The 27,250-nt window shown below is 34.4% G+C and overlaps 2 protein-coding genes across 8 annotated transcripts; one reads left to right on the top strand and one right to left on the bottom strand.

Annotated features, from left to right (window-relative positions):
• The first annotated feature begins 317 nt into the window (after positions 1-317).
• On the top strand, positions 318-10,918 carry LOC133699416 (DExH-box ATP-dependent RNA helicase DExH9). 4 transcript variants are annotated; one of them, XM_062122655.1, is made up of 14 exons: positions 318-702; positions 791-991; positions 1,065-1,283; positions 2,103-2,441; positions 2,533-2,637; positions 4,146-4,256; positions 4,653-4,903; positions 5,321-5,444; positions 6,084-6,366; positions 6,444-6,598; positions 7,543-7,686; positions 7,788-8,020; positions 8,877-9,141; positions 10,046-10,918. In XM_062122655.1, the coding sequence occupies exons 1-14, from the start codon at positions 406-408 to the stop codon at positions 10,322-10,324; spliced, it is 3,006 nt and encodes a 1,001-aa protein (XP_061978639.1). In that variant the 5' UTR covers positions 318-405; the 3' UTR covers positions 10,325-10,918. The 4 variants fall into 4 exon arrangements, with proteins under 4 accessions (XP_061978639.1, XP_061978638.1, XP_061978637.1 ...); XM_062122654.1 differs by having other exon boundaries at positions 6,435-6,598; XM_062122653.1 differs by having other exon boundaries at positions 6,432-6,598.
• A 604-nt stretch (positions 10,919-11,522) lies between these two features.
• LOC133699251 (auxin response factor 1-like) lies at positions 11,523-23,134 on the bottom strand. Of its 4 annotated transcripts, none has more exons than XR_009843264.1 (16): positions 22,923-23,134; positions 22,075-22,142; positions 21,725-21,840; positions 21,461-21,556; positions 21,265-21,321; positions 21,008-21,160; positions 20,827-20,911; positions 20,121-20,211; positions 19,865-20,029; positions 19,243-19,362; positions 19,086-19,161; positions 18,709-18,874; positions 18,170-18,621; positions 13,839-14,029; positions 13,338-13,661; positions 11,523-12,097 (listed from the first exon to the last, which is right to left on the bottom strand). XR_009843264.1 is itself a non-coding variant. In XM_062122432.1 (15 exons), exons 2-15 carry the CDS (start codon positions 22,121-22,123, stop codon positions 13,490-13,492), a joined length of 1,989 nt encoding a protein of 662 aa, XP_061978416.1. In that variant the 5' UTR covers positions 22,124-22,142; positions 22,923-23,134; the 3' UTR covers positions 13,122-13,489. The 4 variants fall into 4 exon arrangements, 1 of the variants encoding a protein (XP_061978416.1); XR_009843262.1 differs by lacking the exon at positions 11,523-12,097 and adding an exon at positions 12,458-12,963; XR_009843263.1 differs by lacking the exon at positions 11,523-12,097 and adding an exon at positions 12,458-12,958.
• Between the last annotated feature and the right edge of the window lie 4,116 nt (positions 23,135-27,250).

The raw sequence follows: 27,250 nt of genomic DNA, 5'->3' as shown, positions 1-27,250 counted from the left end.
TGATATAAAAATAAAAAAATATTATTTAAAATTTTTAAATAAAAAATATTTTTAAAAATAACTTTTACTGTTGAGAGGGTGGAAATTTTAATAAGTTTAAAAAAATTTTAAAAAATAAATTATTTTTGCGATAATTAAACTTTTCCCAGTAAAAAGAATATTGAAATCCTCATTAAAAACAAATATAAAAAGTATTAATGATAAATATCTATAGAAAAAAGGAAAAAGAAAAAAAACATTTTCAAACACCTTGACTGACTTGAAACGCCGTCGTTTCCATACGTTCCCTGCCTCCAATATCAAAACGCAGCCTCCTCCTCCTCCTGTGCTAAAGCTTTGAATTAGGGTTTAGGGTTTTTTCTCTCTATTTCTCTCTCTCAGTTTTTCCCAAATCCAAAAATTGAAATGGCTTCAGTGAAGAGAAAATCCATTGAAAGCCAACAAGAGGACCATCCTCTTCTTCCTCCACAGAAGCAACTCAGAGAAGATCACAGCAACAACAATAGTAGCAGTTCGAAGATTATTGGGCATGGCGAAGCAGTTGCGTGTCTGCACGACGTGTCGTATCCAGAGAATTATGTCCGTCCTTCTTCAGTTACTCAAATTCAAAAGGACTCAAAACCCGCAAAGGAATTTCCTTTCACTCTCGACCCTTTTCAGTCTGAAGCCATCAGTTGCCTTGACAGTGGCCAATCTGTGATGGTAATCTTTTTTATTTTTCTTTTTCTTTTAATTTTTTTAATGGAGTGATTGATTAATTAATTGTTTTATTTGATGGGTTGATTGACAGGTCTCAGCTCATACATCAGCTGGGAAAACAGTAGTAGCATTATATGCAATAGCTATGTCTTTGAAGAATCAACAAAGGGTTGTTTACACGTCACCCATCAAAGCACTTAGCAATCAGAAGTTTAGGGAGTTCAAGGAGGAGTTTTCTGATGTTGGTCTCATGACCGGTGATGTTACCATTGACCCTAATGCTTCTTGCTTGGTGGGTTTTTTTTTTTGTATTGGAGATTTTGTGTGATTATAGGATTTGTAAGATGTTCAAGCTTGTTTTTCAGGTGATGACTACGGAAATTTGGCGAAGTATGCAGTATAAAGGGTCGGAAACTACCAGGGAAGTAGCTTGGATTATCTTTGATGAGGTTCATTATATGCGTGATCGAGAAAGAGGTGTGGTTTGGGAAGAAAGCATTCTCATGGCTCCCAAGAATGCTAGATTTGTCTTCCTTTCTGCCACTGTTCCTAATGCCAAAGAATTTGCTGATTGGGTTGCAAAGGTGAGTTGGTTGTTACTTACACTTGTTAAATTCCAGCTTTCTTGTTAAAGATGAATAAAAATGCTGCTCCTGGCATTTTGTTTTACTGAAGTAGCTTCTAACTAAAGACAACTAAAAATGATGCTTTTTACATTACACCGTTGATGACACCATGCTGAATGTTGAGAATCTTGCTATCAATGTAGCTTATTAGTATCGTGGTTTTAACAAATTTAGTGGTTTAGTTTTTATACTCGAGTTGACTACATTGCCTATTTTCCTTTCAGCCTTGTAAAATAAAAAATGCATATGCTATAGCATAGCAAGTTTACACGCTCAACAATGGACAAAAGGAAGTATTTCTTATAACAATAAATAATCATATGTTTCCACAAATTAAATTAATTGATTAATGATTCAGATGAATTCGAGGGGCAATTCTGGACTAAATTCTTTCTGATTGCTATTGTCTTTTGTCTTTTCATGTTATATGTGCATATCAGAGATTGTCAAAGACCTATTAAAAACAAGTTCGCAGCTTAAGCCCCCCCCCCCCCCCCCCCCTTTTTTATTTGTTAAGAGTTAAAACTGAATGTCAATACCAACAAATATATGGCTCTCCACAATAGTGTGCAGTCTCTGCTTAATTCTCTAGATATTGTGAGATAAGAAAAACGAGGGGTGCATTTTTTGGACATTATCCCAACCTTTGCACATTAGCATATATTATTCTTGTGTAATTGTTGGATCCCCTTTTTCTGTTGGCAAAGAAACAAAATAAAACCAATTTAATTTCCTAGTGGAGAAATCTGCTTGATTAACTATATGGTGTTACTTCAGGTCCACCAACAACCATGTCACATTGTTTATACTGATTATCGACCAACACCCCTCCAACACTATATTTTTCCCTCTGGAGGTGAGGGTTTGTACCTGGTGGTGGATGAAAAGGCAAAATTTCGAGAGGACAGCTTTCAGAAAGCGGTAAATGCATTAGTTCCTAAGGCTGAAGGTGAAAAGAAAAGGGAGAACGGGAAATGGCAGAAAGGCTTAAATGTGAGCAGACTTGGTGAAGAAAGTGACATATTTAAAATGGTAAAAATGATCATTCGCCGCCAGTACGATCCTGTCATTCTTTTCTCATTTAGCAAAAGAGAGTGTGAATTTCTTGCCATGCAGGTAGGTTCCTTTGCTGTTATGAAACTTATAGCTTTTATTCTTGTCTCTCTCACCCTCTCTGGTAATTCTGTGCATCTGTTCAATTCAACAGATGGCAAAAATGGATCTAAATCAGGATGATGAGAAAGCTAACATAGAAACAATCTTTTGGAGTGCCATGGACATGCTATCAGATGATGACAAGAAGCTACCTCAGGCAAGTTGTCCACCTCTTCTTCTTTGTGTCAATTGAGTTCCCATGTATGGGAGAATACTAGTAATTACAATTAAGGATGCTGTTTTCTCAAGGCTGTTCCATATGAGACACTCTGAGTTCTCTTTTTGTTATTGATTTATTGACGTATTCATCTCAGTTTATATTTCTTTGTTATCTTTTTTAACCTACACACTCTCTCTCTCCCCGCATATTCATGAATGGAATATTTAATATTTCCATCTGACTTGTTTTTATTTTTTTATTTTCTTGTCTTTCCTCACCTTGGATGATGTCTCGTTCATCTTTCTGTGATTCAGCTTTAATTCTCTTCTAAAGGTTTTTTTTTCTTTTATCAAAAAAATAATTTTCATATTTCTGTTCTTAGCATTTCTTGTGGTTGAAATGCCTATGTAGAGTTTCTGCAGCCTTATGACCCAAGCAGAGATTTGATGTAGCACAACTTTGGATTTGTGCCCCATAAATGTTTCGTGGTATGATAGGTTTGGAGAATTATGAATTTTAGGTTGTTGCTACAGCTGTGAGCTGTAGCAATAAAGGAATAGAAGAGAAAGGAAGAAGAAGAAAATTGCACTTAGAGAAAAAAGAAAAGAGAGAATATTTGGCCACAACCCCCAAATTAAACCAAAATACACATGAACTTATAATCAAAATCCTTACGATTATCAAGAATTAAGTGCTCCTTTTATAGGCACAAAGGCCCTAATAGCTCTAAAATAAATTAGAAAGAAAACCAAATAAGATAAGGAAATCATGTATAATAGAAAACTTCTTAAGTAATTTTCCAACTTCCTAAACTCATCATGTTTCTAAATAGTATTAAGATTTCTAAGACAAATTCCTAAATATTCTAGATTCACAAGAAAAACTTAAAACAAACAGAATTAAAAATCATAATAAAGGATTTTATAATTCTCTGTTTCCTTGGCTGCATCATGATTCTTGCCTTTCGGAAGCCATACAGGGGAAGCAGAAGACTTTAAGTGCATTCATTGGCTTGCTTTTGTAACATGCCAATTTTTAAATTAACTTTGTTTTCCTTTTCTCTTGCCATTTCTGTGATCGTAAAACTTTAGAGACTAGAAGTTTAGTTGTCATTGCACCAATTTGTATCCCTTAATAGATTATAAATGATAATGTGCTGCATCTTGATTTTTGAAATTGAATTCCTTCATTTATCATTTCAAACGTTTCATTCTGAAGAATTGTCAGTCTCTCACAAGGGAAAGATATAAAGGAGGCAGTTTTCATATTCAGTTAGAATCTCTCGCCCTCTTAGGAGACTTATGGGTGTGATACTTGATTGCTTTTTGGCTGGCACATTATGAGTCTATAAGATGCAAGGTTTAATATAAGCAATGTTATGTGTTTGTAAGCCTGACAAAAATGCATGCATTCACTCCTTGTAGATCTCCTCTCTTTTTTCCAAGCATTTTGTTGTGCTGGTATTGTATTCTATATTAATCTACAATCTAAATTGTTGTGTGCAGGTTTCAAATATGTTACCCCTCTTAAAACGAGGTATTGGTGTGCATCATTCTGGCTTGCTTCCCATCCTGAAGGAAGTGATTGAGATTTTGTTTCAAGAAGGGCTGATCAAGGTTGGGAGATAAATAATTTATTATTTGTGGTTATGCTTTTCTTCCAAGCTTTAATGTGTGTTGCTATACATTTCTTACATAGTTCAGCTTCATAGCTTCATGAAAAATCTGCATCTAGTAATTGATGAATCCCCTGGCTGTTCTGAAATTTTTGCTCTGTAATAGCAGACTATCTCCATTGGCTACTTATGGATCTGGTGTTCATTTTTTTGTCTTGAGATGCCATTAGGTTCTTCGAACGCATATGCTTTCCTTTTGCTCATTAATTTGGAATGTAATTTTTAATTACCAAATGCTATTTGGTACATGTGATATTTTTGTCTTTTTCCAATCTTTTTTGTTTCTTGTTTCCAACCTGTTTCGCAAGCACAGTGATGATTGAAATTTCTTTCTTAGTGTTTGTTTGCTACAGAGACATTCAGCATAGGTTTGAACATGCCTGCCAAAACTGTGGTATTTACAAATGTCCGTAAATTTGATGGGGACAAATTCAGGTGGCTATCTAGTGGAGAATATATACAAATGAGTGGCCGGGCTGGCCGTCGAGGAATCGATGATCGTGGGGTATGCATCCTTATGGTGGATGAGAAGCTTGAGCCTTCAACTGCTAAGATGATGCTTAAAGGAAGTGCTGATAGTTTGAACAGGTACTTGGGGTGCTTTTGGCTATGCACACCTTTGCACTTTGCTTCTTGTCTCTCTAGTTGCAATTCGCTTCACATTAACTCTATAATGGTTTTATGCTATCAAGTGCTGGGAATTCCTGCATCTGCAAAAATAGTGTTGGCTTATTCTTAAATACTCATTATGCATTTTCTGAATGACATTGGCTGGTATTGGATCCGAGCTGAGCATTTGACTGCAAGTTAATGGTTCCATAACCTGAACTTTGTTTTTTATGTGGATGGAAAGCTAAAACTTGGCTGTTTTCTTCTAAGAGAACAGTAAAAAAAATACAATGAAAAGGGAAATCTAATACTTAAGCTTCAATTGCTTAGTGCTATGTTGTTGCTCCTAACTTTCTTAAAGTTTTTGCGTTGATCTCCTTTTCTATTGAATTCCAGTGCCTTCCATCTAAGCTACAACATGCTTTTAAATCAAATGCGCTGTGAAGATGGCGATCTTGAAAATTTGCTCCGCAATTCTTTCTTTCAGTTTCAAGCAGACAGGGCCCTTCCTGATCTTGAGGTCAGTTGATTTTCATAGAAGATCAAAGTTGTGAGAATTTATGGATGATATTTCTTTTTTGTCCCAGAATAAGCACTCAGTTTTAACCATTGACAGTAAAAATTAAAGAATCACCACATAAAGATATTATACAAACAAATTTATCAAGAGGAAAAAAAAGAGTACAATATCTCATGAGTTTCTGACTTTTGTTATTTCTCTATCCAATATTCAAAGTGATTCGAGAGCTCCCTGTTTGGTTGTTCCCTGACTTTTGTTGCCTTTTTATTTCTTTCTTTTGGAGGATGACTCCTCCCTTTTGTAAACATGAATTCTGGTTTTCTTTCCAATTCTTTTATCAAAACAATTTCTGAATAATGTTCAGGGATCTAGGACATAGCAGGGAACTAGCTGGAATACCTTTGCTTTTTAGATAAAAGAGACCTAGGTCAAATATTGAAGGAAAAAAATGTGTGCAAAGCCACCAACTTTTTCACAAGCTACATCTGGAAAAATCCCTGTTATTTGCTGAAGGCCAGCCTGATCATGATGGTTTTTTCCATTTACAGTGGCCTTATCTATGCACTGTTTCAATCTCCTTTCAGAATCAAACAGTGACATAAATAACCCTTTAATTAACGGTAAACGTTATGTTTGCAGAAACAAGCAAAAGTCCATGAAGAAGAGAGGAATTCAATGGTAATTGAAGAGGAAGAAAATCTGAAGAATTATTATGATCTGATACAGCAGTATAAAAGTTTGAAGAAGGATGTTCGTGATATTGTGTTTTCTCCAAAGCACTGCCTGTCCTATCTGCAGTCTGGCAGACTAGTGTGTATCCAGTGCACAGAAAGTGATGACAAGTCCCCTTCTTTCTTGATTGAAGACCTAGTCACATGGGGAGTGATAGTCAATTTTGATCGAGTGAAAGGTGTTTCAGATGGTAATAGTTCTTTGTATTGTTTCTATTTTGTTGTGCCATTATAACTCAAATTTATTTATTATTAGTAGTTGATGTAGATGATGCAATTAGAAAACCAGAAAATGCAAATTACACCGTGGATGTTCTTACAAGATGTGTTGTGACCAAAGATGGAGTTGCCAAGAAAAAAATCAAGGTTGTCCCATTGAAAGAGCCTGGAGAACCTCTCATTGTTTCTATTCCTATTGATCAGGTAGGCCCTATTCACTACTCTGCTGTTTAAACTTGTTTCCAATATCCACCTTGTTTATTCCGTCCCTTAATGTTGTGGTGAAATCATAAATTATATTGGAAATTTCAATCTTTCAATTTTTCTGTGATGTAGCTCATGTAATTTTCATTTTATGTTTCCAGCTGACATTTTCTTTCAATAGTACATTTTTTCCTGACATGATACAGTGCATTTAATTGAATTGCTCTATCATTTCTTTCGTTTAATTCTAAAAATATCAGCTCTATTGCTTTAATTTTGAAAATCTGATTTTATTTCATTAACCAGTGACCTGATTATTCTTTTATTCAAAGAAAATCATGCCCTTGGAAAGACTCTTCTATCATTGTTCTTTGTGGCTTCCTTAATTTGTCTATCTCGTATATGTGCTTTAGTGAAGGAAGAAAATACTTTCTTTTAATTCATCGAAGGAGCCCATAAAACAGTCAGGGAAACTTCAAGATTGTAATCTACTTGCTTACAAGCTCCGATCTCCAATTTATTTATTGTTTGTATTGAACATTGCAGTAATGGACCTGAATCTGTTTCTCTAAATTAGAAAGATACCATAAACTGGAATGGCTGACTTTTCTTGATAAAAAAAAAGATTTTATTAAAACTATTTATGCTGACTTAAGTTAATCCAGTAATAAAATCTATTAGCTCCAAAATTCTTGGTAATTAAAGGGGTGTAATTTGAGTGTCAGAACAAGCATTCAGTGTGAAACTAAATAATAATTCCACTGTTGAATGTAGAAGACTGTCATACTTTTGTCCAGATTAAATAGTTGTGATGTTATATGGGATTTTTTTTTTTTTTGTAAAATAGTTGTTTTCTGATGCTTTTTTACTTATTTGCTTCTCTGAAATCATTGATGTTACCCTGCAGCGAGAATGATTGTTTCACATTGTTATGTCTTGTACAGATAAATATTTTGAGCAGTGCTCGCTTGTATATGTCAAAGGATCTTTTGCCATTAGAAGTTCGAGAGAACACCCTGAAGCAGGTTTCAGAATTTCTTTCTAGAAAACCTAGTGGGTTGCCCTTGGATCCTGAAGGAGACATGAATGTATTTCCTATATCTTATCTGCTTTTTATTTTCCCATTTACTTTGCTTTCGTTTATATATATAAGAAACTCAAACTTGACCACTGTTTTGTTATTCTTCAGATTCAAAGCAGCTCATACAAAAAGGCAGTTCGTCGGATAGAGGCTTTAGAGCACCTGTTTGAAAAACATGAAATTGCAAAATCTCCACTTATCAAGGAAAAGCTCAAAGTCTTACACACCAAGCAAGAATTAACAGCCAGGATCAAGTTAATCAGGAAATCAATGCGCTCTTCCACAGCATTGGCTTTTAAAGATGAACTTAAAGCTAGAAAACGAGTTCTTCGGAGGCTTGGGTAAGAAAATTTTCAAATATTCACTTCTACAGCTGCATGATGTAGAATTAGGAGATGCCTAGGTCCCATGTACTTGAAGTTAAGTCAGATAGAAGGATTTTTTTTTTAATTATTATTTCTGTCTTGGTTTGGGGCCTAATGTTTCACTAGTTCTGTCTTTTTTTATTATTTATTTTTTTCCCTTCAAGTTATATTGAGAAGAATACGAGAGTTGGGTTTTATGAATCCACTCTCACATCCAACCTTATATGAATAAGAAACCTCTAGCCTCTTTCTTTGTGCATATTGTCTCCACTGCAGGCAACTCAATCTGTATTTGTAACTGGCGCTGTGATCATTTGACTTATTGCATTTTACAATATTGGGGATAAAAATTCTAGAAGTTGATATCTCAATGACCTAGGGATTGTGTTTCAATGAAGTGTGTAAAAGACATTACTTCTTGAAATTTGTGGCACAAGCAATCAGCATGATATAAACAGTCTAGCAGGATTTCTTTACAAGCAAAAAGAAAGAAAACAAGTTCTTCAACAATCTATATACTTGTTCATCTCTTTGTACATTTTGGCTGTGTATTTATTGGAAAACTCATTGTTTGGGTTCTGGAATCTTAATACGATATCATTGAAAGAAACAATAAATTGCACATGGCATTTGATGATTGTAGAAACCTGATCTATTCAGGAGATTTCTTTCTTCTGCATTTTGACTGGTGTCTAGTTGTCTTTAAATTGTTTCATTTTGCTGCAAAACTACAATACAAGTCTGCAATATCATCCCTTTTCTATTTCCTTACACAACTAGACTGTTCAGCAATGACACTAGATTTCTGGTATGGGATTTACTGCAACTGCAGGTATATCACGAGTGACGATGTTGTGGAGTTGAAGGGGAAAGTCGCTTGTGAAATTAGTAGTGCAGATGAGTTGACTTTGACAGAGCTCATGTTCAATGGGGTTCTCAAGGACATAAAAGTGGAGGAAATGGTCTCTCTTCTCTCATGCTTTGTGTGGCAGGAAAAACTCCAAGATGCTGCAAAACCAAGGGAAGAACTTGACTTGCTTTTTACACAATTACAAGATACAGCTCGAAGGGTTGCCAAACTTCAGCTTGAATGCAAGGTACATATGGAACCTTTCCTGAAGGGTTTTTGTTTTCTTGATTCTTGTGCTTTGTATGTAATATGGATATTCAGGATAACATTGAAGTCATGATTTATATAGATGAATTTTGGAAGTCTGTTTTCGAAGTTACAATCTTAACTTGTTCAAACAACAGGTAAAAAGGGTAGAAATTAGTCAGCAAGCTTGTCGCTCACTGCTCCATACCACATTCTTGAATCACATGGAAATGGGGGGGGTGTTAAGCAGCATAGAATGTTGAAGCATACCTGGTTATAACAATGCCCAGCTAATCCTTGATTTTTCTAATTTTTAATCCAAATCCCATCTGGCACTAATTACTGCTGAAACATTTTCCTGTGAATCTGAAATCTGTTTGATTATCATTAAAATTTTCTCATGGGGTCCATATATTTACTCATTTTTGTAAATTTTAATTAGAAATTGACCTTCCTGTCGTGATTACCTTTGGTTGAACATGCAGATTGGCTGATGCCATCTACCTAGATGGTGAAGTGTGTCCTTGTAGCCATAAGGCAGTTGCCTCTTGTATAAGAACATCACCGTTATCTTTTTAAAAAGAACTCCTGGTAGTCAAATTTCAAAGAAAAATACACAGATAGCAAAGTTGAGTTGGGCCTTCATCCCCTGCTTGTATGAATTATTGATGCCCAACTTTTCCAGACTACTACGTGTTTTTATGCTTAGCATTGGTTACAGATTCACCTGCAGTGTGCCTCACAGATTTTGGATTGAGTTTGGCCTTCAAGCACATTTTATGCCCCTTTTCTAAAATTAGCATGATGCATGCTATTGTATTTGAAAATTGATTCTCTTCTCATTGTCGTTTGATTGAGTGTTCCATTTCTTTTTTCCCTTCTTTTTTTTTTAAACAAAATGACAGGTACAAATTGATGTGGAGAATTTTGTGAGTTCATTTCGGCCTGATATCATGGAGGCTGTGTATGCCTGGGCAAAAGGATCCAAGTTCTATGAGATCATGGAAATTACTAAGGTTTTTGAGGGCAGCTTGATCAGGGCAATTAGGAGACTAGAGGAAGTTCTTCAACAGCTTATAGAAGCTGCAAAGTCCATTGGTGAGACAGAGCTAGAGGCCAAATTTGAAGAGGCTGTTTCTAAAATCAAGAGAGACATTGTTTTTGCAGCATCACTATACTTGTAGTGGAAGATTTTGGCTTCACTGTGAGCGGGATAAACTGAGGGGAAAACTGGAAGGATCAGTTTTTCCCATGGAGTCAAAATTTCTTTATGATGCACCCAGACAGGAGGGAAAAGATCTTTATTGTTATGAAAGCAAACTAATCTCCAATAGATGCACGTGGGAAGGCTGCGTTGAAGAGGGGAATAAAGATGGCTGAAGAATTCAACTGTGCAGTCTCATGTTTCCAATGCACATGCTTCTCGGAGGTGTCATGCTCCTCCTGATCTTGTGCATCAGTATTGTGATGACAAGAGTGCCATTTGGAGAAGGAAAGATGAAATGAAACAACCAAGTTGTAGCTCTCATATCCTGAACCAGGAATTTTGAGCCTTTGTTGGCTAATCTTCAACCCTTTTTTTTTTATTTATCTCATGGAGCACAGTAGGTGTACTATATAGGTAGTCAATCGGCAGTTTTGTTTTTAACCTGCACTTCTCAATTTTGCTATGAACTCATGGTTCATGGAATAGAATTGACTGCCTACTAAGACATCCTTTAGTTAGGGGATCGTTGATTAAAATATGAATGCATCAGTTATGATTAAGCTTGATACCATGATTCCTTTCTTTGTTTTGTTTGGTTGTTTAATGATTCTCATGATCCATTTATATCATAGTTATCAAACTCAACCGGGTAATTTGTCACTCAACTGAGTTTATTTTTGAATTGTTCATGAAGGTGATGGATTAGCTCATGAATTAGTTGACTTTATCAATTTATAATTTTTTTTTCTAAAATGATATTTCTATGTGGGTTGATTTGTTAACACTTGTTCAAGTTGAAAGCTGAGCTAATCACTAATTATGATGAGTGTTATAAATAATTTGATATTCAGGAACATGTGGGGGTGTAGTTTAATTTTATAAGTTTTAGGTTTATTCTTTAAAGGTTATCAGTTTAAGTTTTATAAACTTCAGGGCTACTGAAAACTTACATGGTCGTAAATTTCAGAGTCTATGATATTAGTTGAGTTGCGTGCAAGCTGGCTTGGATATGCACGTTAATTAAAAAAATAATTGATATTTAGATGGTTAGACTTATTAATTATGTATGATCTATGAATCTTACATAACCGTTCAATGTGACAAAATCCAAAGCTATAAATCTAATTGCAATCAGTTCCCCATTAGATCTTCAGGTATGTAACCTACAGCTTGGAAGACCAAAGTAAAACTAAGAAAATTGAATGAATGGTGGATCTTTTACAGGCTTTCAAGCCACTACAATCTCACTTGCTTCGCGAATGCGAAAACATGGACAGAAGCAACGAGTTGTGGTGGCACCAAAGTTGACAACACATCCGAAAAATTTAGCTGACTTATCTCTTATAGGCTTCTGCTCAACAGGCACCCCCCATAAACATGATTTGGAACTAGATATTGCTGATACGATGACAATGTTGTAGGTAGGATACACGGGACTTGCTTCTGTAACGATTTTTTGTGATGGGACTCGGATTTGACTTGGATAGGCCAGCTCTGGCAAGGGCTGCACCCCAGCCCCATGGGCAGAAATGGCCTCATAGGTCAGTTAAGGCTCGAGCCACGGTGGCGTTGTTGGAGCTGAGGGTTGAGCTGGTGTAGTTGGGTATGAGCAACAACAATGACATGAGGGTTGATGGTGGTAAAAGGATTCGTGATACTGATGGGTCTTCTTCCTTTACTTCTTTCTTGACCACAACTTCTTGAGCTTCTTCACTGCTTTTATCATATCCTCCTGGTCCTGATGTCTCTACTGTAGGAGTGCAAATTTCTTGAGAAATGGTACCATTTGAAAGAGGGAAATCGGCTAAAGTATCAACAAAAAAGCATCCTGTAACTTTAATTCAAGTAATTACATCCAACTCAAAAAATTTCAAATCTAAGGACCGTTGCTCATCCACTACTATTTCTTGAAAGAACTTGGTGGAGCTTGCACTAGGCCAGTCATGACCAATCTGTTTCCTATTTATAACGTTTTTGCTGTGAAGGTTGCTCTGATGGATCATGGAAATGGGGTTTTAGCATTCACACTTTCACCATCGAATCCTTGACCTAAAGTGATGGTTGTCCATAACATTTCATAAATGAAGGCAGAAACTACATAAGTCCGTGATGGACCAAAAATAATTATAAAAAAAAAAATCAATGGCGCAGCATTTTGCAGCATTGCATATGGTTTCTCTGGCAAGTTTGAAAGCCTCAGAAACCCACCACCCTTGTGGGGTCAAAATTATAGATTCACAAGAAATTACCTTCTGGTTTAGGGTTAGGTTTAACCCAAGAAACTAGCAATATTTTAGGTGATACCATACACCAGCCACATAAAACACAGTCCATTCAACCACTCCCTTGGAAGGAGTCTGCAACTGGCTATGCCTCAATACTTGTAACAACCGGCGCAACACAAATATTTACTCCTCTTATATGGGAAGAAAAGTATCAGATTTGTATAGAAGACCAAATAAAAAGAAAAATATTGCATGATGCACAAGATATAAAGGTATATTAATTGTGTTTTTAGGTGGAGCAGCTTCTGAATTGATATGGATTAGAACAAGCAGCATCATTCAACAATCACTGTGAGCTTCTTCCACAGAGAAAACTAAAAAGACACCTGCACTGCGCAGCATCATACAACAATCACTAATATGAGCTTCTTCCATAGAGAAAACTAAAAAGACACATGCACAACAACGCGGGACATGAGAAGGCTATATATATTTATATACAAAAGGCAGATGAGCTAGTGTAAACCAGAAAACAACTCAAAAGGAAAATGGAAAAAAAATGATGAATCATTTTCTATTCTTTCATTTGTTGAGAAAAAGAGGTGGAATGGACAACTTTGTGGCTGCTTTGAATCCAAACAAACAAGCACTATAAGGTTAGATTCTCGAAACAAAATGATAAACAAAACCCAAAACCTATTCATAAGGACAGAGTCTCATTCTCTACAAATGACAGGATTGATAAACAGTCACCCACCAACTCACCATAATTTTAGTGCTGCGTGTCTAGAAACTGCACTGGCTATTCCTTGTAACGCTGCAATAAATAAAGCCTTGACTGCTGAGTTCTCTCTTCATCATTCCTTTTTATATTTCCATTCCAGCCATTTATAGCAAAACACAAGCATATTGAAGTATCAGCATCCAGGTCCAATAGTGGATGAGCGGTCCTCTGTGTTAACAGCTGCATCAGCATTGTCGCCAATTCCTTTGACCTCTTCTTCGGCTAGAAGTTTAATCTTGGGCGACAGCCTCTTCACTTCTTCAGATGTATAGATGAAAATCTTCTTCACCATGCCACAGAATTCACTGCAATCAGATAGCAAACCAGTCATCATCAAAGCAATAAAATTCTCTAATTTTTTATGCATGGTTTAAAATAATCATCCAAGACAATTTTATATTTAAGATGACTTTTCTTTAAAACAAAAGTTTGTAAAGGAAGACAACTTGAGAATATAGAATATCAGTGTAGAATGAACTTACTTCCATGGATCATCCCCAACCTTCATCATGTCATCTTCATTATCAGTGTAGACAACCTGCCATTTCTTTGCGGATCCACTGAGCTCACCTTCAATATCAAACATTTCCTCTAGTTTCCTCAGCAGATCTTCGTAGCGTTTAAACTGTGTCAAATCAACAGCTCTTCCAACAGCAACCCCTTGCATGTGAACCTGGAAATGATACATAAATCATCAAACATTCATAGCTGGAGTAGAGAACCTACATACAGTGCAGGAAATCATACTCCATATCCACATTATCAATCCAAAGCTGTGTTTCAATTTGCTGTAATGATAGTGTCATGGAAAAAGTCTTAAGACAATAATTGCTTTTGACAAAAACAATGGATTTTGTCTGAATTCCTCTCAGTAGAGAGTTCCTTCCATTATATAGAACCAAATAGCATAACACATCCCCAATTAGATTTCCAGATCCAACCTAGCTAAATATGAATCATATAATTAATATGGCCTTAAATAATGTCAGCCCATATCTGACTGGCATCAAGAAATTGATGTTGGTTGATCAAGAAGCATCAATTTGCCAGAAATTGATGGCGCTGTCAGGTCATAGCCTTGGTAAATATGTCAACAAGCTGAAGATCAGTGGAAACATGCAGAAGAGTGACAATCCAAGTATCCACAGCTTCCCGAATAGAATGGCAGTCCACTTTAATATGCTTTGCACGCTCATAAAAAAAGGAATGGTCATCGTGTTGTCTCCATGAAGAGGAGTGGGGTTAAGCTGAGAGAAGTCAAGCTCAACTAGCAAACCACGTAGCCAAATAGTCTCAGAACAAGCAACAAACACAGCACAATATTCGGATTCTGTAGAGGATTTGGACATGCATGCCCTCTTCTTACTCTTCCAAGAGATCAAGGAGTCACCAAGAAACATGCAACATCTACTAACAAAGCGACGTGTATCGAAGTATCCAACCCAATCAGCATCACTAAATGCAACAAGGTGAAGAGGAGTACCGACAGGAAAAAAAACAACCCATGATTAAGTGAGCCTCAAAGATATCAAATGATATGACAAATAACAGCTAAATGTGGATGACATGAACATTGCATAGACTAGCTAACTTTCTAAATTGCAAAAAAGATATCAGGTTGTGTGATCGTCAAATAATTCAGGCTCCCAACTAGTTAACGAAACACGGTAGGATCAGGAAGGAGGTTGCTTTCCTCGTGACGATGTCATGTTAACCTCCAAGGAAGTATCCACATATGAGGTATCCTGAAGACTTGCCAAAACAATCAAATCCTACGTATATTTATGCTAATTCAAAAATATACCAAAGTGATCAATGTGAACCTCCAACCCCAAGAGGTATGTAAGCAGACCAAGACCCTTCATATGAAACGAGTTTTGAAGATGCTACCAGCCAGGTAATCAAGACGAAATTTGTCCCAGTAATAACAATATCAACAACAGACAAGGAGAAGAACAATACTTGTAGATGCCTTGCAAAGAAACAAGGAAGAGTCATACTTGCTTTGCTAAAAATAATATTAAAACAGGGTGGCTCGAAATTTGTCAAACCATGCTTGAGGAGCCTATTTCAGTCCACATAAAGAGCACTTGAACTTACAGACATCTAAGGAAGAGTTGGAGATCAGACCAAGGGATAGTGTGTCATGTAAACTTCCTCTTTGAGATCACTAAGGAGAAAGGTGTTTTTTACATCCATTTGACGAAGCGATCAACCTTGTTAAGCAGTAATCGAAATAACAGTCCGAACTGTAATCATCTTAGCAACCAAAGCAAAAGTCTCTTCATAGTCCACCTCATATTCCTATTTGTTACCAAGAGCAACCAACCATGCTTTATATCAATCCAAAGTCCCATTAGAATGGAGTTTGATCGAGTAAACCCATTTACAACCAATAACTTTAACAGTCAATGGGCAAGGAACATCCTAGGCATGATTATCTTTGAGAGCGCGAAGCTCGTTTACCATGGCCTCCCACCAACATTCAAGCCTAGCTGTCTTAGAATAACATGTAGGAATTGCAATAGATGACAAAGTAGCATGAAAGGATGTAGGAGAAAAACAATACGGATCACGAGGACGAGAAAGTCTAGCAGAACGGCGAGGAATAGGGCCAGAATCCAACTCAAGCAAGTTTGGGATTGTGGCTATACCGCACTTTTAAAAATTTTGAACTTTTTTTTTAGCTTCAAATTAATTTTGTTTTTGTGTTTTTTGATCGTTTAAATGTGCTGGTGTCAAAAATAAATTTTAAAAAATAAAAATATATATATATTATTTTGTTTTATTTTCTATCGAAAAACACTTTACGTCTACCACAATCTTTATTGGTGCCATATTTCGCTTTTATGATTTACAGTGGTACAAGCCATAAAAATAACTAGAGGAATGAAAGGGTGCAGAAAAAACAATTGTCCAACTTTAAACCCCTTCACAAGTATCTTCCCCAACACTTGATCCTGCACAAGACAACTATAATGAAAAAACAAAACATCACAGTCATCATCAACTACCTAGCCTACTGATATAAGACTAGTGGAAGGTTAACATAGGAATTAACATCTCCAACATCATGAATAGGTAACTGACTACCATTAGCAATCATAGTTTGTAATGAGTGAGAAGAGTGTCAACGGAACTAGTCATATGATTAGACGCACCAGAATCAACAAGCCAAGACTTTAATGGTAGGAAACTGTTACTTTGAAGTGCAAAAGTTGAAAAAGCATAAATAATCACCTGCTTGACCATCTCAAGAGTAAAAACAAATGAATCACTAGCAGTGGAAGATGAAGAACCAATTTTAGCCTAATAGACACTAGCCCAACAGTTCCGAGGAGGGGTAGGGCAATCTCTGATAATATGTCCAGGCTACTTGCAATAATTACAATACTTCTTCACACAATAGGTAGCAATATGTCTATATTCCTTGCAACTATAACATTGAACTTCTCACATGTCTTTACCTTTCCCTTTCACTTGAGCAACATAGACGATATTAATGGGTAATTTATCTTGTTGAAAGTTAGACTATGCAGCAAAACGTTGCTCTTCACAAAGTAACTCCCTGGAGCACATATCTAAAGAAGGAGAGGGATCATGATTCATCAAATTAGACCAAGAAGCCTTGAACTCAGGTTGCAATTTCATCAAAAACTGATCTCTTGCTCTGCTCATGAACCTCCAAAAACTATAGCGAGAGAACCATCATGAACCTTTGCATAAATTATATCAGCAAATTCTACCTATAAGATCTGAAATCCAGTAAAATACTCCTGAATTGAGTGATCTCCCTGAGTATAATTTGCAATTTCATACTCTAATTGAAATCGCCGGGCCATGTTTTTCTAACTATAGACTTTCTTCAGATGTTCCCACATACTCTTAGCAATCTTATACGATCTCAGATTTAGAACAAACAAAGGGTCAACAGAGGCTAACATCAGATTTAGAACAATCAGAGGATCAACAGAGGCTAACATCTAGGTCATGATTAGCATCTTTGATATTCTACTGAGCCAACTTTGAATCCTCAGCAGGAGTCGGATCACTTCCATCTAATTGGCCCCATAACTCTTTCCCTGTAACAAATAAACGAAATTGGAATTCCCAGGCATAATAATTCTTACTCGTGAATTTCACCCCAAAGGACTGAATTACTAGCGGTCATGATACCAAAAAATAACAAGTCCAAAGTCTAGTAATTAAACAAGAAGTCAGCAAGCCCAAATCACAAAAACACAACAAATCACCAAAATAAAATGAAGTTCAGACCTGGTAGATGACAACCCGAAGAAGCCCAAGCCACTTTGACACCAGATACCGGCAACAACACCTTCTAAGATTGCGCCAACAACTAAAAAGGGGTACAAAATTTGCTGACAGCCAAAAAAAGACCAATAGAATGATCTCTTATCACCCTCCTAGCGAACACTCAACAATTCTAACCCTCTTGACAATAAATACAGAATGAGACAGCCCTAATTTCAATGTTTAGGCTCTGATACCATGACAGAAACAATGGGTTTTGTTTGAATGTCTCGCAATAGAGAGTTCCTTCCATTATATAGAACCAAATAGTATAATACATTCCTAATTACAAGGCTAATTTCCAACTCCAACCTAGCTAAATATGAAAACCATATATACAACTATATAATTAGCATATTAGAATCCTATAATTAATATGGCCTTAAATAATACCGGCCCATATCTGACTAACAGTGTTTCCACAGAGAAGAGGGGCAAAAGAACTAAAAGATAGAGTGCATAGCATTCTAATAAAAAAATAAAAAAGTCAAAAGGGAGTTACCTTTGTGCAACTCCTAATTTGCCTACTTTGCAACTCTTGGGAAGATCTCAAACATGATTTCTCAGGCTCGGAATGCTGATCAGACTCGGCTTCCAAAGACAGAACTGGGTGATCATCAACCACCGTTCCAGACACAACGACTGGTGAAGTTCCTTCTGTGTTGGAATTCTCAACAAGTTGAATCCCAAACAGTTTGTAGCCAATTCCAGTGCCCTGTCTCCTTTCCCCAGAATCTTTGTTTACAACTGGAGCAAAAGAGTCTGTGACACTTTCCACTCGATTAGGCCAATGCATTGAGTTATGGGAAACACTAGCCACTTGACCATTGCCTCGGAAGCCAAGAGAATTGACCTTAGCAGTGGTAGAGAAATTGGGTGATGAATAAAGGTCTCGTCCGCGTTGTGAATCACCATATGATAAAGCAGAGGACTCAACAGGGGATTTCCACATACCTAATGCACAAGGTAACAAGAAGCTTATCACAAGAAATCAACACAAGCAAATGGAACGAGGAAACACAAAATGGAACGTGGACAAACCTAGTGCAGAAAGATCTGCAGTTGGTGAGGGTATGACGTATGGTCGTGCCCGTTTGTTCCTTTGCACAGGTTGGGAGTTTGAAGGAGTAGTTGCAACAAGCGGTTCCAATTCCCAGTGTGATACCCTCTCTGGACGCATGATGGATGAGGGTTCATCCCACTGGACCTGGCAGACAATATGATACCAGTCATGAACAAAGGCAAATTTACTTCTATGTTGGAAATTGGAAGAGCAAACTATGTTTCATCACAGGAAAGCCAAAATAGAGTAGTAATGAAAATATCAAATCATGGAAAATGAATTGGAAAAAAACAAGAAAATACAGGTAGCACTCAATACCCAGAATGCATAATTAATAAACTATTAACCAAACAACCTTCAAGGACCTCCAATCAGAATCAGCCCATCCTGATGATATATTATCTCCAACGCCGACAATGGTACCACTAAACCTGTACCATAATGGAGCATAACTATTTGAATGAAGTAAATGAATTCTTGAACCAAGTTTTTAATTTAGAATAAGATAATACCTTCGTTCAGGAACTTCCTCGCCCTCAAATCTCATCTTAAACCTCATCCCTACAGAAAGCTTGTGGTTTCGAACTTCAAGATACTTGTTAAGACTTACAATGAACTCAGATCGACTTGTTCTGAAAAAAAAGGGACTTTATTCAGAAAAAAAATATCATGAAAAAATCTCAAACAAGAATTACATATATGAGAAATCATACACTCAAACCAGTCCTGAGCTACAACAATCGACCCAAAAATGGACTGATAAATGTTACTAATTGGAAAGCAAGAAGTAAAGGAAAATGTACAGTTTAAGTACTTGTTGAAACATTCAGGAAAACACCTAAAAATCAGCAGTTGCTAAAATATGAAGCAAAAACATATCAGTTTAACAATTCTCCTCAATAGCACATTAATGCAACTGACATGTTAAAATGATACTCCTTTCTAAAGGTTGCTGGCAATTAGAAAGGATTGACACTTATAGTTTCTACATAAACCATTAGGCACATTATCATGCACAGTACTGAACTTTCTTAGGAAACAACAAAGTACAAATGACTTCAACACAAAAATATAACAAGATAATTGGACAGATGAACTCAGTAGTTGAATCAATAGAAATAAACACATAAAAACCTTGGCTTATAGAAGACGGAAAAAAGGGTTCCAGTTGCAATGGCATGAGAAGCAGTAGCAAGAACCCCTAGATGCATGCTTTGGCTAGATATAACAGAAGATGGCATGTTCATCTGTTGCCTCATCAGCCTCCTTACTCCCACACGAAGCTCACCATTTTCTCCTCTGCAAGAAAATTTTCAATCTATCATTGACAATTCTTTTCAGCAAGAAAATTGCTGCGAAAAAAAAAGACCACCATGAACAACATACTTACCTGAGGAAGATGAATGCATCACCCGCAACTAACTTTTTGGAGCTAACAAAGACACTCCAACCTGTCGTGAGCAAGTGACGCCTTGGTTGGCCTGCAAATTTATCTTTTAATCAGCATTCTAATGGTTAATACAGAATATTTTACATACTTTCTAACAAGAAATCATGTGATAAGGAAAAAAAACTGACATCAAACCCCACACATAACAAATGATAAAAAATGTGAATATAGCAGGCAATTTATATCACATAACAATCTCTTCCCAAAAACCCCTTTTCCTTCTCATAAATATGCATGATGCAAGGGAAAGGTTAGAGAAGGAAGAGGAAATCCCTTTCAAAAGCCTTAGGCACACTTTCTCTGAAAAACTGGCTTTGGAATTAATTGCCAAAAGGCTTGTTGAGTTGGAAAATGCTGGAAATAAAAGAGGTCTTTTATGTGTTATGAAAAACAATAATAACAAAGCCTTCATATGATCCCACAAACAGGTGCTCTCTGTTGGATCAGGCTACAGCATCAAAGTTACACAGATGCTCACAACAAAAGGCTCCAAAGGAGGGACACAAACCATATCTCCTTATATGTAGATGCAAATTCTACATAAACCAAGTGCCAAACCAAGCACAAAGACCTTCTGAGACATGTACAGAACAAGTTGCCAACTATAACTACATGGTGTCATATCAAGTAATAACTACTTTCTAACCTCGAAAAATGTGTCGAAAATGCCATTCATTGCCATGCAGATCAGTTGCAACCAATTCCTGCCAGGGTGGCTGCTGAGACATATCCTGAAGGAAAAGGAGAATAGCATAAGCTCGAAAGGGACATGAATAACCGCACAGTGCATATTAGGAATGGCACAACATTAAAATTTAGATGCTAACCAAAGGAGGCAGACAATCATCTGCATGCCTTCGAAGAACAGAGAAACCACCATGAGTGCTTGTGTCAGAAGCAGTAAGTGTCTTGCAAAATGAATGGACTGTGCATCTTTCAGGTTCTGGGAGTGGAGGATCAGGACTAGTAACCTCGCTTTGCTGATGCATGAAGGAAATGATGACAATGGCAGATTTAGCAAAAAACATACAAAATAAAAATGCACTCAGAAATCTCTTGTCTGCTACAAAAATAGAGAGCTTACATCTGGTTCAGGAAGTAGTGTTATCTGGGCATAAACTTCATCTGTTTCGGGTTCAGCCTACAATCCACAGTGAAAATAGTAGACGAACCAATATGTAGAAAATGCAGAAAAATAATAGAGATTCTCAGCATGCTAAACAGAAGATTTGCTAGGATTCATCAAAATTAAAATGTAAGATTATCACCAGCCAACTCACCCTGCGCTGAACATTAACTACTTTACACAGTATTTTAGATGGAAGATTAAACAATGGCATTTGCGGCTCCATCCCCTGATGCGTTGAAGCTTCAAGCTATATACAAAACAGATATGAAAACTCTGTCAGAAAACAGCAAGAGAGAGTATACAATAGAAGATATACGAAATAAAAACCTCACTACATATCTATGAATAGAATATTTTAAGAATGGCAACAAAGATAAGGCACAACATTCATTGGTCTGTACTTTATTGGGAATACCTGTTCCATGTGACCTTGTGGAAAATAATAAACTAGCTCCCCTTCACGAGGAAGAGTGACAAGAGGTCCAGCACAGGCATGCCATAGTTCTTTGTACAGAGCATCATTGCATCCCCCTATTTATATGAGGGCACCAGATTAAATTTCATTAAGTGACGAACAAAAAGTAGACAGGCAAATAGAAAGCCAGTAACACAGATTTCCAGGAACAAGTTAAACTTATATATATTCAATTACAAATTCAGCACATATCCTGTTATATAAACACATATTTAGCCCAGTTTTCCATAAACAAAAAAATATCCACAAGATTATAGAAACTGTAAAGTGGAACTACAGAAAACTCAAACCTGCATGGGAATTTCCTCCGGAGGTATGATTCATAGCCGCAAATGCCATAAGAAAACCACACAAACCCCTGAATTAGCAGCGAAGTCAATTTAGGGAAATCCTTCTATAAAAGTAGCTCCATCAACAATAGAAAGGAAAAAAAAATAGTAGCAATAAATTATCTCACCAAACAAAAACAAACCCATTACAGATATTGCATTTACTATCACTTAATCATCATGCAGATTGATTCAGTGTTGCCTAATTAAAAGGAAACAAAAGCCTGCGTTAATTACTAATCATTTGTCAGTGCCAAAGCTATCTCTTCTTTTTGCCTTAAATTAAGCAAAAAGACTTGGCATTTATTTCTACCAAATTTTTTATAAAAAAAAATCAACTTTAACTCCCAATATTACAAAAAGCATGGACCTTTCACAAGTTCGAAAAGCCCTTCACCATTTTCACAGATCAAAACCCACATTTATTTCAGCACAACATGTATTTTAGCTACTGTAAAATGAAAATATAAACAAAACCATTCAAAATTCTCAAAGAAAATTAAAATAAATCCATGATCACATCCTAAAACAGCATGATTATCTGCCAATATCTACAAATATCGTACACAAACAAAAATAGTAGCTCTGATTACAAAAAGAAAAACCCTTCATGCTTGGACACAGAGAAACCATGAGAAAATAAAAACCCTTCTCTTAAAAAACACTAGAAATGGCCAGGGATCTGATGATAAACAGATTGCTACACCACCTACTTACTTCACTTACAAATTCACTAAAAACCCCTCTTAATCTCTCCAGAACTAAAACCCCAGAAGAAAAAAAAAACATGGAAACCATAGCACTTTCACCTTGTTCTTGAGTCAGACAAGAAGGACCCGGGAATAGAAAGTAGTAAAAAAGAAGGTTGGGGCTAGCTTCAAGAGAGGAAAGGATGAATCAAGAAGAAGAATCGATTGGATCGAGGAAGCAAAATATAGGTAGAAGGTAGATTACATAGTATAAGAACAAGTGCTTGTGTGTTATATCGTCAATGTCTCGTCGAAGCCGACACGACTTGGCTTTGGCTCTCTTGTCGGCTTTCCATCTCATTTTTTGAGTGTGAATGATAAAAGTTATTTTTAATATTAATATAAAAATATATAAAAAAAATTAATTTTTTTTAATTTTTTAACACGTTTTTAACTTGTTTCTAAACAATCCCTTAAAAAGTATTTGGAAAAATAAAAGTTATTTTTTATAATGTATTTTTGCTTGTAAATATATTGAAATAATATTTTTTAAAATTTATATTTTATATAATTCAAAAACACAAAAAAAAATTAATTTAAAATATTTAAAAAACACTGTCAAACAACTTCTTATACTCTCATCTCTCTCTTCTTTGTTACTAGTAATTTTTTATTATCTCTAATTTAACTGCCACTACCGCCATTGTATTCCATTCCAATTTTTACATTGTTAGCATAAATGTGTATATTATATGTTATTTTTGTTTTAAAATAATAAATATTTTTTACACAATAATCTAAATGGTTTTAAGATAATACTTGATGATGGTAGGAAAAAAATAAAGGTAACTAAGATAAAAGGTAGATATTATTTATCATTTAAAAATAAAAAAAAATAAAAACTCACTTTAAAATTGTTGTGGAGAGTGGAAACAAATTTATTCTATATAAGTTTATGTATTTTTTATATTTATTCCTTTTATCATAAAATACCAATGAAGATAATTTTTTCATGTTTCTACTTTTGTCCCTCCAACAAAAATATGTTTTTGTTTTTTTATACCTATATTTGTTATTTTAGAATATTAACAAAACACTACCTTAAGTTCAAACTTTAAAATAAATATTTTAATGAATTTATTATTTTTTTCTAAATACGCCAAATAAATATAAGGATATTCTTTTAAAATCATATAAGAAAAGACTTAGTCTCAATTAATATATAAGTTAGTTTAAAAATACTCTCACTCTAAAAAAAAAAACTTATCTTGAATTCTTAAATATATGGATTTAAATCCAAGTATGTACAGCTAGCATTTAATATAACGAGGATAAAATTAAATTAAAAATTTGAGTGAAAATTCCACTATTTGAAGTTATTGATAAAGTTGTCATGCTAAAAATTATTTATTTAAATAATAATTAGGTGTAAATTTAAACGAGTCCTCCACGTTACTTTGACTCTTGAGAGAGAGTAAAGGCAAAGGCAGGGATACCCTTCCTTGTCTTTTTCTCATTTGGATTATTTTATTTTTATTTTTATTTTTATTTTTTGTTTTTTGTTTTTATAAACGTGAGCACAAAGAACAGTACCCCCGAAATCCCTACAACCTCTCTACCCTGTCTGCAGGAACATTGACTGTCAAGGCTTTGATTGCGCTACACGTTTGCTTTTGCTTGATTTTCAAAAATGTTTTTTCAAACAGATATATATTAAAATAATAATTTTTAAAATTTTTATTTTCCTATAACATCTTGACATCAAAATTATTATTTAATATATTTTCAAATTAAAACACAGGTTATTATTTATTTTTTGGATTTAAAAATATTTAAAAAATTAAAAATTTTGTATTTTATTTTTTGTTTTAAATTAATATTTTTATATTATTTTAATGTGTTATTGTTAAAAATAAAATATTATTTTAATATATATATTTTTAAAATACTCTGCAACAGTATCTATCATCACTTTTAAGCCGGCATTGCATATATCTAGCTGCGTAATTATCACTTGATTAGCAATTGCATAATTGTTGTCTGTGAAATGATTGGGCATGACCCATGGCCCACCGGTTTGTTCTCCTGAGGCATGCCTGCAAAAACGCCTTTATCTAATCAAAATATATATTATTCTAACAAGTGATATCATAAAATTACCTTCAAATTTGATTTTTTATTTAAATTATATTTTATAAGTTTTTATAAGCTTATTTAATTTTTTTTAGTTTTGATTATAAAAATTAAAAGTATATTTGGTGAGAAATAACTTTTCACTTTAATGTAAAGAATATTAAAAAATTAATTGAAATTTTGGATTTAATTAAAGTTAAGTTTTTTAGTTTGTAACTTATTAATTCTAGCTTTTATTATCTCCTTGAAAAAAAATGCTTTGAGTTTTTTTTTTTCAAGCATAACTCTTTTTTTTTTAAATTTTTTTATGATAGATTATTCATGAAAAAGGTGTCAACAAAACAACACCAAAAACACTATTTTTTTTCTTTTTTAGTGTTATTAAAAATTTATTTGATAGTGTGGTAATGATTATTTTATAAAATATTTTTTTATTTTTTAAGATTTATGCTAAAAAGATCTTCATAGATATTAGGATTTATATATCATGGTTTTTAAATAAATTTAAAGAGACAATTCTATAATTTAGTCTTATATTTCTACTCATGCCAAATTTAAACGCCGATGTATCCTTTCATCTGATTATACTCGGTCTAAAGTAACAGGAAAGTCAAATAGCATACAATATCGTGTATTTTAACATATAAAATATCACTTACTTTGAATGAGTCAAATAGCTTATTGTATATCTTTATATTGCAAATGTTACCTTTAATAAATCCTCCCGTGATAACTTTTAGTTAGATATATCTAACAAATCTTTATATCATTAAAAAGAGTTAATTAGCCTTCGGAAAGAAATTATGGTAACTCGAGAGATTTATTTTTATAGCTCACTAAAACAGTGTAAAGGTTTTCTACATCTTCATCTAAAAAACTTAACTATTAAGAATATTAAAATATTTTCACGTGATGTATTTGTTATTTATTATAAAATTCAATAGAAATAAATAAATCTCTTCTCATTTTAATTACAAAGTCAAATAACCAAGATATCATTGCAAGTAAAAAAGTTAAACCCAACATCAAGGGATATTTTAGTATTTTCATGATGATTTTTTCGTTGTTATAATGTCAATTAAGAAATATATGATATTTAACCAAGTAAAACAATTAAAATACATAATAAAATGATGAAAATACCCTTGGAAGCAATAATTTTAAACCTGAAGTCAAGGGGTTTCTTGGTCTTTTTGTTATGGTTTTTCTTTTAATTATAAAGTGAGCTCATGGACATTTTGGTATTTGGCTAAAAAAATAGAATATGCACATGTGGTGCATCCAAAGGCAAGTGGGAGGCAACCGCTCCCCCTGGGTGGTGCGTGTAACGCCTCCCAGCTTGCGAAAATGCTCTCATGTCGTTTCGTTGCAAGCGCCGCTTTGTTCTCTTCTTATTGGTCCACCACGTGTCTACGATGGTGATATGATTTGTCATCGGTGAATATTTTTCTTTCTTTCCTCTTTATTCCCTAAAAATTATAGCTTGACCCTATTGGTTGTTGGTATTTCAACTCCAGTTTTTATTCTTTTGATTTCTAATTTTATTTTGATCATTTTGTTGAATTTTTATTTATTTTTAATTTCATCATTCAATTTCAATTTATCAAATATTATATTCTCCAATTTGGTTCTCATTCTTAGGATTTCTAATTTTTTGCCTTTGTCTTTTTGTATAAATTTTATTGGCTTTTAATTTCATCATTCAATTTAAATTGATGGTATTATATTTATCAATTTAGTCTTCATTGTTTTGATTTCTAATTTTGTATATTTCTTTTATAAAAGTTACTATTCTTTTAAATTTTACTATTCGACGTTGTTTGTTTAATGGAAAATAATTTTATGAAAATAATTTTTCAATCTTTCTCATGTTTGTTTGTTATTAGTAGAGTTGGTCAATGAAAAATACATTTTAATCAAAGAGAAAAATTCAAAAATATCATATTATCTGTTAATTATATCAAATTTGATCCTTAATCTTTTGATATATATAAATATTTTTTATTTTTTTAATGATTTTTACAAACCTATTTAGGGTATTAAAAATATTTTTCTGAATTTTAATCAATTTCATAATTCCAAAATAAAGTACAACAAAATTGGTTGGATCACCTGACACGTTTAAGAATTGTTTCGACACATTTTGTATGCATTGACCATGACAATATGGTTCACGTAGAGAAAATTTATTTTTATATTTTAAAAGTATTTTTAAATTTTTTATGTATTCAAATCGTTTTAATATGCTGATGTTAAAAATAATTTTTTGAAAATAATAAAATAATAATAATTTAATATATTTTTAAATAAAAAAT

The sequence above is a fragment of the Populus nigra genome, chromosome 7 (assembly GCF_951802175.1).
Source record: "Populus nigra chromosome 7, ddPopNigr1.1, whole genome shotgun sequence".
In the NCBI taxonomy this organism is placed as follows: Eukaryota; Viridiplantae; Streptophyta; class Magnoliopsida; order Malpighiales; family Salicaceae; genus Populus; species Populus nigra.
This window is presented reverse-complemented; position numbering and strand designations above follow the sequence as displayed.